We start from the raw sequence: 14,514 nt of genomic DNA on the forward strand, positions 1-14,514 counted from the left end.
GTCATGAGCTAGATGATTCCAGGCATGGAAGTATTATACAGTACACAATACAACAGTGTGGTCATGAGCTAGATGATTCCAGGCATAGAAGTATTATACAGTACACAATACAACAGTGTGGTCATGAGATAGATGATTCCAGGCATAGAAGTATTATACAGTACACAATACAAAAGTGTGGTCATGAGCTAGATGATTCCAGGCATAGAAGTATTATACAGTACACAATACAACAATGTGGTCATCAGCTAAATGATTCCAGGCATAGAAGTATTATACAGTATACAATACAACAGTGTGGTCATGAGCTAGATGATTCCAGGCATAGAAGTATTATACAGTACACAATACAACAGTGTGGTCATGAGCTAGATGATTCCAGGTTTATAAATATTATACAGTACACAATACAATAATGTGGTCATGGACTAGATGATTCAAGGCATGGAAGTATTATACAGTACACAATACAACAGTGTGGTCATGGACTAGATGATTCCAGGCATGGAAGTGTTATACAGTACACAATACAACAGTGTGGTCATGAGCTAGATGATTCCAGGTTTATAATTATTATACAGTACACAATACAACAGTGTGGTCATGAGCTAGATGATTCCAGGCATGGAAGTATTATATAGTACACAATGCAACAGTGTGGTCATGAGCTGCATGATTCCAAGTTTATAAGTATTATACAGTACACAATACAACAGTGTGGTCAGGAGATAGATGATTCCAGGCATGGAAGTATTATACAGTACACAATACAACAGTGTGGTCATGGGATAGATGATTCCAGGCATAGAAGTATTATACAGTACACAATACAACAGTGTGGTCATGAGCTAGATGATTCCAGGTTTATAAATATTATACAGTACACAATACAACAGTGTGGTCATGAGCTAGATGATTCCAGGTTTATAAGTATTATACAGTACACAATACAACAGTGTGGTCATGAGCTAGATGATTCCAGGCATAGAAGTTTCATACAGTACACAATACAACAGTGTGGTCATGAGCTACATGATTCCAGGCATAGAAGTATTATACAGTACACAATACAGCAGTGTGGTCATGAGCTAGATGATTCCAGGCAAAGAAATATTATACAGTACACAATACAACAGTGTGGTCATGAGCTGCATGATTCCAAGTTTATAAGTATTATACAGTACACAATACAACAGTGTGGTCATGAGCTAGATGATTCCAGGCATAGAAGTATTATGCATTATACAATAAAACAGTGTGGTCATGAGCTAGATGATTCCAGGCATAGAAGTATTATACAGTACACAATACAACAGTGTGGTCATGAGCTAGATCATTCCAGGCATAGAAGTATTATGCAGTACACAATACAACAGTGTGGTCATGAGCTAGATGATTCCAGGTTTATAAATATTATGCAGTACACAATAAAACAGTGTGGTCATGAGCTAGATGATTCCAGGCATGGAAGTATTATACAGTACACAATACAACAGTGTGGTCATGGACTAGATGATTCCAGGCATGGAAGTATTATACAGTACACAATACAACAGTGTGGTCATGGACTAGATGATTCCAGGCAAAGAAGTATTATACAGTACACAATAGAACAGTGCGGTCATGGACTAGATGATTCCAGGCATGGAAGTATTATACAGTACACAATACAACAGTGTGTTCATGAGGTAGATGATTCCAGGTTTATAATTATTATACAGTACACAATACAACAGTGTGGTCATGAGGTAGATGATTCCAGGCATGGAAGTATTATACAGTACACAATGCAACAGTGTGGTCATGAGCTAGATGATTCCAGGCATGGAAGTATTATACAGTACACAATACAACAGTGTGGTCAGGAGATAGATGATTCCAGGCATGGAAGTATTATACAGTACACAATACAACAGTGTGGTCATGAGATAGATGATTCCAGGCATACAAGTATTATACAGTACACAATACAACAGTGTGGTCATGAGCTAGATGATTCCAGGTTTATAAATATTATACAGTACACAAATCAACAGTGTGGTCATGAGCTAGATGATTCCAGGTTTATAAATATTATACAGTACACAATACAACAGTGTGGTCATGAGCTAGATGATTCCAGGCATGGAAGTATTATACAGTACACAATACAACAGTGTGGTCATGAGCTAGATGATTCCAGTCATGCAAGTATCATACAGTACACAATACAACAGTGTGGTCATGAGATAGATGAGTCCAGGCATGGAAGTATTATACAGTACACAATACAACAGTGTGGTCATGAGCTAGATGATTCCAGGCATAGAAGTTTCATACAGTACACAATACAACAGTGTGGGAATGAGCTAGATGATTCAAGGTTTATAAGTATTATACAGTACACAATACAACAGTGTGGTCATGAGATAGATGATTCCAGACATGGAAGTATTATACAGTACACAATACAACAGCGTGGTCATGAGCTAGATGATTTCTGGCATGGAAGTATCATACAGTACACAATACAACAGTGTGGTCATGAGATAGATGATTCCAGGCATGGAAGTATTATACAGTACACAATACAATAGTGTGGTCATGAGCTAGATGATTCCAGGCATAGAAGTTTCATACAGTACACAATACAACAGTGTGGGAATGAGCTAGATGATTCCAGGTTTATAAGTATTATACAGTACACAATACAACAGTGTGGTCATGAGACAGATGATTCCAGACATGGAAGTATTATACAGTACACAATACAACAGTGTGGTCATGAGCTAGATGATTTCTGGCATGGAAGTATCATACAGTACACAATACAACAGTGTGGTCATGAGCTAGATGATTCCAGGTTTATAAATATTATACAGTACACAATACAACAGTGTGGTCATGAGCTAGATGATTTCTGGCATGGAAGTATCATACAGTACACAATACAACAGTGTGGTCATGAGCTAGATGATTCCAGGTTTATAAGTATTATACAGTACACAATACAACAGTGTGGTCATGAGCTAGATGATTCCAGGCATGGAAGTATTATACAGTACACAATACAACAGTGTATTAATGAGATAGATAATTCCAGGCATGTACGTATTATACAGTACACAATACAACAGTGTGGTCATGAGCTAGATGATTCCAGGCATGGAAGTATTATACAGTACACAATACAACAGTGCGGTCATGAGCTAGATGATTCCAGGTTTATAAGTATTATACAGTACACAATACAACAGTGTGGTCATGAGCTAGATGATTCCAGGCATGGAAGTATTATACAGTACACAATACAACAGTGTGGTAATGAGATAGATAATTCCAGGCATGTACGTATTATACAGTACACAATACAACAGTGTGGTCATGAGCTAGATGATTCCAGGCATGGAAGTATTATACAGTACACAATACAACAGTGTGGTCATGACCTAGATGATTCCAGGCATGGAAGTATTATACAGTACACAATACAACAGTGTGGTCATGAGCTAGATGATTCCAGGCATGGAAGTATTATACAGTACACAATACAACAGTGTGGTCATGAGCTAAATGATTCCAGGCATAGAAGTATTATACAGTACACAATACAACAATGTGGTCATGAGCTAGATGATTCCAGGCATAGAAGTATTATACAGTACACAATACAACACTGTGGTCATGAGCTAGATGATTCCAGGCATAGAAGTATTATGCAGTACACAATACAACAGTGTGGTCATGAGCTACATGATTCCAGGCATAGAAGTATTATACAGTACACAATACAGCAGTGTGGTCATGAGCTAGATGATTCCAGGCAAAGAAGTATTAAACAGTACACAATACAACAGTGTGGTCATGAGCTAGATGATTCCAGGCATAGAAGTATTATACAGTACACAATACAACAGTGTGGTCATGAGCTAGATGATTCCAGGCATGGAAGTATTATACAGTACACAATACAACAGTGTGGTCATGGACTAGATGATTCCAGGCATGGAAGTATTATACAGTACACAATACAACAGTGTGGTCATGGACTAGATGATTCCAGGCATGGAAGTATTATACAGTACACAATACAACAGTGTGTTCATGAGGTAGATGATTCCAGGTTTATAATTATTATACAGTACACAATACAACAGTGTGGTCATGAGCTAGATGATTCCAGGCATGGAAGTATTATACAGTACACAATGCAACAGTGTGGTCATGAGCTGCATGATTCCAGGTTTATAAGTATTATACAGTACACAATACAACAGTGTGGTCAGGAGATAGATGATTCCAGGCATGGAAGTATTATACAGTACACAATACAACAGTGTGGTCATGAGATAGATGATTCCAGGCATAGAAGTATTATACGGTACACAATACAACAGTGTGGTCATGAGCTAGATGATTCCAGGTTTATAAATATTATACAGTACACAATACAACAGTGTGGTCATGAGCTAGATGATTCCAGGTTTATAAATATTATACAGTACACAATACAACAGTGTCGTCATGAGCTAGATGATTCCAGGCATGGAAGTATTATACTGTACACAATACAACAGTGTGGTCATGAGCTAGATGATTCCAGTCATGGAAGTATCATACAGTACACAATACAACAGTGTGGTCATGAGATAGATGATTCCAGGCATGGAAGTATTATACAGTACACAATACAACAGTGTGGTCATGAGCTAGATGATTCCAGGCATAATAGTTTCATACAGTACACAATACAACAGTGTGGGAATGAGCTAGATGATTCCAGGTTTATAAGTATTATACAGTACACAATACAACAGTGTGGTCATGAGATAGATGATTCCAGACATGGAAGTATTATACAGTACACAATACAACAGCGTGGTCATGAGATAGATGATTTCTGGCATGGAAGTATCATACAGTACACAATACAACAGTGTGGTCATGAGCTAGATGATTCCAGGTTTATAAATATTATACAGTACACAATACAACAGTGTGGTCATGAGCTAGATGATTCCAGTCATGGAAGTAGTATACAGTACACAATACAACACTGTGGTCATGAGCTAGATGATTACAGGCATAGAAGTATTATACAGTACACAAAACAACAGTGTGGTCATGAGCTAGATGATTCCAGGCATAGAAGTATGATACAGTACACAATACAACAATGTGGTCATTGGCTAGATGATTCCAGGCATAGAAGTATTATGTAGTACACAATACAACAGTGTGGTCATGAGCTGGATGATTCCAGGCATGGAAGTATTATATAGAACACAATACAACAGTGTGGCCATGAGCTAGATGATTCCAGGCATAGAAGTATTATACAGTACACAATACAACAGTGTGGTCATGAGCTAGATGATTCCAGGCATAGAAGTATTATACAGTACACAATACAACAATGTGGTCATGAGCTAGATGATTCCATTCATAGAAGTATTATGCAGTACACAATACAACAGTGTGGTCATGAGCTGGATGATTCCAGGCATGGAACTATTATATAGAACACAGTACAACAGTGTGGCCATGAGCTAGATGATTCCAGGCATGGAAGTATTATACAGTACACAATACAACAGTGTGATCATGAGCTACACTTGGACACTTGGGGCTCCCTACAATGTACAGACCACTGTATAATAGACAATCATTATATTACATGATATACAAAAATGGAATAATTTAAGCATGCAATTTAATGCATCATTAACTTAGCAGAGAATGAATTAATAAACATTCCCATTTTAAAACTGGGAAAAATAGTTGTTATCTCACCTTAAATGACAATTAATAGACATTGCAATTCCAACAGGGAACAACAGCCTTTATGAAGAGTGAATTAATAGACATTTCCATTTCAACTGGAAAATAATAGCCTTTCTCTCACCTGAAGTAGAGGATTGTGCCCATCTCATGATGGAACCTAAGGAATAGATCCAGTTCATCTCTGTCCTCAATCCTCACAGATCCCGATCTATTCATATCTTCAATGAGACTGTGTGTTACAACCTGATGGAAAGAAATGTAAAGAGTTATTATAATCCAAGAACCTGATAACAACCTGATGAAAAGAAATGTAAAGCATTATTTAACTTATTACAATCCAACAACCTGATGGAAAGACATGTAAGGAGTTATTACAATCCAACAACCTGGTGGAAACCAAAAGACATGTAAAGAGTTATTACAATACAACAACCCGGTGGAAGGAAATGAAGAAGTATTACAATCCAACAACTGATGTAAATAAATGAAGAGTTATTACAATCCAACAACCTGATGTAAAGACATGTAAAGAGTTATTACAATCCAACAACCTGATGAAAAGACATGTAAAGAGTTATTACAATCCAACAACCTGGTGGAAACCAAAAGACATGTAAAGAGTTATTATAATCCAACAACCCGGTGGAAGGAAATGAAGAAGTATTACAATCCAACAACTGATGTAAATAAATGAAGAGTTATTACAATCCAACAACCTGATGTAAAGACATGTAAAGAGTTATTACAATCCAACAACCTGATGGAAACTGAAAGACATGTAAAGAGTTATTAAAATACAACAACCTGATGAAAAGACATGTAAAGAGTTATTACAATCCAACAGACAGATGAAAAGACATGTAAAGAGTTATAGCCTAATAACTAAAGTGAGATCCCATTAACATTAGAAAAGTTGTAATATGTAATAAGCACATTCGAGATTGATACATCCTAATCTATATTTTGCACACTTAAGTTTTCATCGTAAACATTCTGAACAAATGTTGAAAAATCAGACAATTTCAATCTCTTCCTGTGGAATTAAATATAATTATACATAATAAGAATACAATATTCCTTATCTAAAAAGCTGGAATCACATTTGAAAGCATGTAAACAGGTTCCTTTTTCATATGGAGACAATCCCAAGTGAAAGGTTGATTCAAGTCACATTGTCTTAATGGAGACAATCCCAAGTGAAAGATGGAATCAAATCACATTGTCTTAATGGAGACAATCCCAAGTGAAAGATGGAATCAAGTCACATTGTCTTAATGGAGACAATCCCAAGTGAAAGATGGAATCAAGTCATATTGTCTTAATGGAGATAATCGCAAGTGAAAGATGGATTCAAGTCACATTATCTTAATGGAGACAATCGCAAGTGAAAGATGAATTCAAGTCACACTGTCTTAATGGAGACAATACCAAGTGAAAGATGAATTCAAGTCACATTGTCTTAATGTAGACAATCCCAAGTGAAAGATGGATTCAAGTTACATTGTCTTAATGGAGACAATTCCAAGTGAAAGATGGATTCAAGTCACATTGTCTTAATGGAGACAATCCCAAGTGAAAGATGGATTCAAGTCACATTGTCTTAATTTAGACAATCCCACGTGAAAGATGGATTCAAGTCACATTGTCTTAATGGAGACAATCCCACGTGAAAGATGGATTCAAGTCACATTGTCTTAATGGAGACAATCACAAATGAAAGATGGATTCAAGTCACATTGTCTTAATGGAGACAATCCCAAGTGAAAGATGGATTCAAGTCACATTGTCTTAATGGAGACAATCCCAAGTGAAAGATGGATTCAAGTCGCATTGTCTTAATGGAGACAAACGCAAGTGAAAGATGGATTCAAGTCACATTGTCTTAATGGAGACAATCGCAAGTGAAAGATGGATTCAAGTCACATTGTCTTAATGGAGACAATCCCAAGTGAAATATGGATTCAAGTCACACTGTCTTAATGTAGACAATCCCGAGTGAAAGATTGATTCAAGTCACATTGTCTTAATGGAGACAATCGCAAGTGAAAGATGGATTCAAGTCACATTGTCTTAATGGAGACAATCCCACGTGAAAGATGGATTCAAGTCACATTGTCTTAATGGAGACAATCCCAAGTGAAAGATGGATTAAAGTCACATTGCCTTAATGGAGACAATCGCAAGTGAAATGGATTCAAGTCACATTGTCTTAATGGAGACAATCCCAAGTGAAAGATGGATTCAAGTCACATTGTCTTAATGGAGGCAATCGCAAGTGAAAGATGGATTCAAGTCACATTGTCTTAATGGAGACAATCCCAAGTGAAAGATGGATTCAAGTCACATTGTCTTAATGTAGATAATCCCACGTGAAAGATGGATTCAAGTCACATTGTCTTAATGGAGACAATCCCAAGTGAAAGATGGGTTCAAGTCACATTGTCTTAATGGAGACAATCCCAAGTGAAAGATGGATTCAAGTCACATTGTCTTAATTTAGACAATCCCACCTGAAAGATGGATTCAAGTCACATTGTCTTAATGGAGACAATCCCAAGTGAAAGATGGATTAAAGTCACATTGTCTTAATGGAGACAATCGCAAGTGAAAGATGGATTCAAGTTACATTGTTTTAATTTAGACAATCCCAAGTGAAAGATTGATTCAAGTCACATTGTCTTAATGGAGACAATCGCAAGTGAAAGATGGATTCAAGTCACATTGTCTTAATGGAGACAATCCCACGTGAAAGATGGATTCAAGTCACATTGTCTTAATGGAGACAATCCCAAGTGAAAGATGGATTAAAGTCACATTGCCTTAATGGAGACAATCGCAAGTGAAATGGGTTCAAGTCACATTGTCTTAATGGAGACAATCCCAAGTGAAAGATGGATTCAAGTCACATTGTCTTAATGGAGGCAATCGCAAGTGAAAGATGGATTCAAGTCACATTGTCTTAATGGAGACAATCCCAAGTGAAAGATGGATTCAAGTCACATTGTCTTAATGGAGACAAACGCAAGTGAAAGATGGATTCAAGTCACATTGTCTTAATGGAGACAATCCCAAGTGAAAGATGGATTCAAGTCACATTGTCTTAATGGAGGCAATCGCAAGTGAAAGATGGATTCAAGTCACATTGTCTTAATGGAGACAATCCCAAGTGAAAGATGGATTAAAGTCACATTGCCTTAATGGAGACAATCGCAAGTGAAAGATGGATTCAAGTCACATTGTCTTAATGGAGACAATCCCAAGTGAAAGATGGATTCAAGTCACATTGTCTTAATGGAGGCAATCGCAAGTGAAAGATGGATTCAAGTCACATTGTCTTAATGGAGACAATCCCAAGTGAAAGATGGATTCAAGTCACATTGTCTTAATGGAGACAATCGCAAGTGAAAGATGAATTCAAGTCACACTGTCTTAATGGAGACAATCCCAAGTGAAAGATGGATTCAAGTCACATTGTCTTAATGGAGACAATCCCAAGTGAAAGATGGATTCAAGTCACATTGTCTTAATTTAGACAATCCCACGTGAAAGATGGATTCAAGTCACACTGTCTTAATGGAGACAATCCCAAGTGAAAGATGGATTAAAGTCACATTGTCTTAATGGAGACAATCGCAAGTGAAAGATGGATTCAAGTTACATTGTTTTAATTTAGACAATCCCAAGTGAAAGATTGATTCAAGTCACATTGTCTTAATGGAGACAATCGCAAGTGAAAGATGGATTCAAGTCACATTGTCTTAATGGAGACAATCCCACGTGAAAGATGGATTCAAGTCACATTGTCTTAATGGAGACAATCCCAAGTGAAAGATGGATTAAAGTCACATTGCCTTAATGGAGACAATCGCAAGTGAAATGGATTCAAGTCACATTGTCTTAATGGAGACAATCCCAAGTGAAAGATGGATTCAAGTCACATTGTCTTAATGGAGGCAATCGCAAGTGAAAGATGGATTCAAGTCACATTGTCTAAATGGAGACAATCCCAAGTGAAAGATGGATTCAAGTCACATTGTCTTAATGGAGACAAACGCAAGTGAAAGATGGTTTCAAGTCACATTGTCTTAATGGAGACAATCCCAAGTGAAAGATGGATTCAAGTCACATTGTCTTAATGGAGGCAATCGCAAGTGAAAGATGGATTCAAGTCACATTGTCTTAATGGAGACAATCCCAAGTGAAAGATGGATTAAAGTCACATTGCCTTAATGGAGACAATCGCAAGTGAAAGATGGATTCAAGTCACATTGTCTTAATGGAGACAATCCCAAGTGAAAGATGGATTCAAGTCACATTGTCTTAATGGAGGCAATCGCAAGTGAAAGATGGATTCAAGTCACATTGTCTTAATGGAGACAATCCCAAGTGAAAGATGGATTCAAGTCACATTGTCTTAATGGAGACAATCGCAAGTGAAAGATGAATTCAAGTCACACTGTCTTAATGGAGACAATCCCAAGTGAAAGATGAATTCAAGTCATATTGTCTTAATGTAGACAATCCCAAGTGAAAGATGGATTCAAGTCACATTGTCTTAATGGAGACAATCCCAAGGGAAAGATGGAATCAAGTCATATTGTCTTAATGGAGACAATCCCAAGTGAAAGATGGATTCAAGTTACAGTGTCTTAATGGAGACAATCCCAAGTGAAAGATGGATTCAAGTCACATTGTCTTAATTTAGACAATCCCACGTGAAAGATGGATTCAAGTCACATTGTCTTAATGGAGACAATCCCACGTGAAAGATGGATTCAAGTCACATTGTCTTAATGGAGACAATCCCAAGTGAAAGATGGATTCAAGTCACATTGTCTTAATGGAGACAATCCCAAGTGAAAGATGGATTTAAGTCACATTGTCTTAATGGAGACAAACGCAAGTGAAAGATGGATTCAAGTCACATTGTCTTAATGGAGACAATCCCAAGTGAAAGATGGATTGAAGTCACATTGTCTTAATGGAGACAATCCCAAGTGAAAGATGGATTCAAGTCACATTGTCTTAATGGAGACAATCCCACGTGAAAGATGGATTCAAGTCACATTGTCTTAATGGAGACAATCCCAAGTGAAAGATGGATTCAAGTCACATTGTCTTAATGGAGACAATCCCAAGTGAAAGATGGATTTAAGTCACATTGTCTTAATGGAGACAAACGCAAGTGAAAGATGGATTCAAGTCACATTGTCTTAATGGAGACAATCCCAAGTGAAAGATGGATTGAAGTCACATTGTCTTAATGGAGACAATCCCAAGTGAAAGATGGATTCAAGTCACATTGTCTTAATGGAGACAATCCCACGTGAAAGATGGATTCAAGTCACATTGTCTTTATGGAGACAATCCCAAGTGAAAGATGGATTCAAGTCACATTGTCTTAATGGAGACAATCCCAAGTGAAAGATGGATTTAAGTCACATTGTCTTAATGGAGACAATCCCAAGTGAAAGATGGATTAAAGTCACATTTTCTTAATGGAGACAATCCCAAGTGAAAGATGGATTCAAGTCACATTGTCTTAATGGAGACAATCCCAAGTGAAAGATGGATTCAAGTTACATTGTTTTAATTTAGACAATCCCAAGTGAAAGATTGATTCAAGTCACATTGTCTTAATGGAGACAATCGCAAGTGAAAGATGGATTCAAGTCACATTGTCTTAATGGAGACAATCCCACGTGAAAGATGGATTCAAGTCACATTGTCTTAATGGAGACAATCCCAAGTGAAAGATGGATTTAAGTCACATTGTCTTAATGGAGACAATCCCAAGTGAAAGATGGATTCAAGTCACATTGTCTTAATGGAGACAATCCCAAGTGAAAGATGGATTCAAGTCACATTGTCTTAATGGAGACAATCGCAAGTGAAAGATGAATTCAAGTCACACTGTCTTAATGGAGACAATCCCAAGTGAAAGATGAATTCAAGTCACATTGTCTTAATGTAGACAATCCCAAGTGAAAGATGGTTCAAGTCACATTGTCTTAATGGAGACAATCCCAAGGGAAAGATGGAATCAAGTCATATTGTCTTAATGGAGACAATCCCAAGTGAAAGATGGATTCAAGTTACAGTGTCTTAATGGAGACAATCCCAAGTGAAAGATGGATTCAAGTCACATTGTCTTAATTTAGACAATCCCACGTGAAAGATGGATTCAAGTCACATTGTCTTAATGGAGACAATCCCACGTGAAAGATGGATTCAAGTCACATTGTCTTAATGGAGACAATCCCAAGTGAAAGATGGATTCAAGTCACATTGTCTTAATGGAGACAATCCCAAGTGAAAGATGGATTTAAGTCACATTGTCTTAATGGAGACAAACGCAAGTGAAAGATGGATTCAAGTCACATTGTCTTAATGGAGACAATCCCAAGTGAAAGATGGATTGAAGTCACATTGTCTTAATGGAGACAATCCCAAGTGAAAGATGGATTCAAGTCACATTGTCTTAATGGAGACAATCCCACGTGAAAGATGGATTCAAGTCACATTGTCTTAATGGAGACAATCCCAAGTGAAAGATGGATTCAAGTCACATTGTCTTAATGGAGACAATCCCAAGTGAAAGATGGATTTAAGTCACATTGTCTTAATGGAGACAATCCCAAGTGAAAGATGGATTAAAGTCACATTTTCTTAATGGAGACAATCGCAAGTGAAAGATGGATTCAAGTCACATTGTCTTAATGGAGACAATCCCAAGTGAAAGATGGATTCAAGTCACATTGTCTTACTCCCTACTCATTTCTCACTCAATAAAGATCATAGTTTTCAGAATCACTTAGAACTATATTGTAATGCTGTAGTTGGCTGTATTTTAATGCTGTAGTTGGCTGTATTATAATGCTGTAGGTTGTATTTTAATGCTGTATTTTGTATTTTAATGCTCTATGTTGTATTATAATGATTAGGTTGTATTTTAATGCTGTAGGTCCTATTGTAATGATGAAGTTGGCCGTATTTTAATGCTGTAGTTGGTTGTATTTTAATGTCATGTGATGTGACTTTGGATTTTTAACATAGCTTTAACAATTTGTCAGTCATTTCGCTACGATGTCTGCAATGTGGCAGGTTATAGCAATGTCTTGCACTGTGGCATCATGCCGCAGAGATGTAACATGATGTCCCACCCAGTCACATTATCCTGAGACCAGGCCAACCACTCCTAACACTAACCTCTTAATGCTGAACGCCCAGCGAGGCAGCTGTTAGTAGCATTTTGTAAGTCTTTGGTATGACTCGGATAAGGATTGAACCCACGACCTCCAGCATCCGAGGTGGACGCTCTAACCACTAGGCCACTGGAGCGGTGGTTGTATTTTAATGTTGTAGTTCGACATGTTTTAATGCTGCATGTTTTAGTTTAATGCTGTAGTTGGTTGTATTTTAGTTAGTTGTATTTTAATGCTGTAGTTGGTTGTATTTTAATGTTGTAGGTTGTATTTTGATGCTGTAGCTGCTTGCATTTTAATGCTACAGGTTGTATTTTAATGCTGTAGTTGGTTGTATTTTAATGCTGTAGGTGGATATATTTTAACGCTGTAGGTTGTATTTTAATGTTGTAGTTGGATATATTTTAATGCTGTAGTTGGATACATTTTAATGGTGTAGTTGGTTGTATTTTAATGATGTAGGTTGTATGTTAATGCTGCAGGTTGTATTTTAATGCTGCAGTTGGTTCTATTTTAATGCCGCAGGTTGTATTGTAATGTTGTATTTTGATGCTGAAGTTAGCTGGTTGTATTTTAATGCTGTAGTTGGATATATTTTAATGCTGTAGTTGGATATATTTTAATGCTATAGTTGGTTGTATTTTAATGCTGTAGTTGGATATATTATAATGCTGTGGTTGGTTGTATTTTAATAATGCAGGTTTTATTTGATGCTGTAGTTGGCTGTATTTTAATGTTGCAGGTTGTATTTTAATGATGTAGTTGGTTGTATTTTAATGCTGTAGTTAACATCCTTTAGAGTTCCAGTATGCATCACATCACACTTAGTTGAAATCACTTCAACTATATTTGAATGCTAAAATCTATGTCTGCATCACATCACACTGATTTCATAGCTGAAATCACTTTACTATATTACATAACCATCCACTGCATTGACTTGGATGGGCTGTCCCATGTAACAAGATGATTTGATGTAAATGAATTAATAGAGTCAACTACACTGGCCTAGACATATGGACTGAACCATCCTAAATATTCCAAACAGGTCAACTTTATAAATTAGTTGAAATTATTTTGTTTCATTACAGAGTCATCCATTTAGACACAAATCACAGCAATGCTGACAGGTGATTAGTAACCAACATATCCACATGAACTGAATAGAAAACTCTATTTTCTTATTATTGACTTGGTACAAGACTTACATGACTTTGTATTAGACTCACCATGACTTGGTATTAGCCTTACATAATTTGGTATTAGATTCGCCATGACTTGGTATTAGACTTACATAAGTTGGTACAAGACTTACACGACTTGGTATTAGACTCATATGACTTGGTACTAGACTTATCTTGACTTGGTATTAGACTCACATGACTTGGGACTAGACTCGCATGACTTGGTACTAGACTCATCTTGACTTGCTATTAGACTATCATAGCCTGGTATTAGACTTACCTTGACTTGGTACAGGACTTACATGATCTGGTATTAGACTTAACAAAACTTGGTATTAGATTTAATGACTTGCTATTAGACT

At 36.9% G+C, this 14,514-nt stretch overlaps 1 protein-coding gene across 3 annotated transcripts in view; it reads right to left on the minus strand.

Moving 5' to 3' along the window:
* LOC149789934 (uncharacterized) overlaps positions 1-14,514 on the minus strand; it is a 593,258-nt gene that overhangs the window by 518,158 nt on the left and 60,586 nt on the right. For all 3 annotated transcript variants that reach the window (XM_089972007.1, XM_089972006.1, XM_089972008.1), the window contains one exon: positions 5,885-6,006. In XM_089972007.1, coding sequence (XP_089828133.1) covers positions 5,885-6,006 — 122 coding nt within the window. The remainder of the gene's footprint in view (positions 1-5,884; positions 6,007-14,514) is intronic.

Source organism: Sinohyriopsis cumingii, chromosome 10 (genome assembly GCF_028554795.1).
Source record: "Sinohyriopsis cumingii isolate HCF-2022 chromosome 10, ASM2855479v2, whole genome shotgun sequence".
Lineage (NCBI taxonomy): Eukaryota > Metazoa > Mollusca > Bivalvia > Unionida > Unionidae > Sinohyriopsis > Sinohyriopsis cumingii.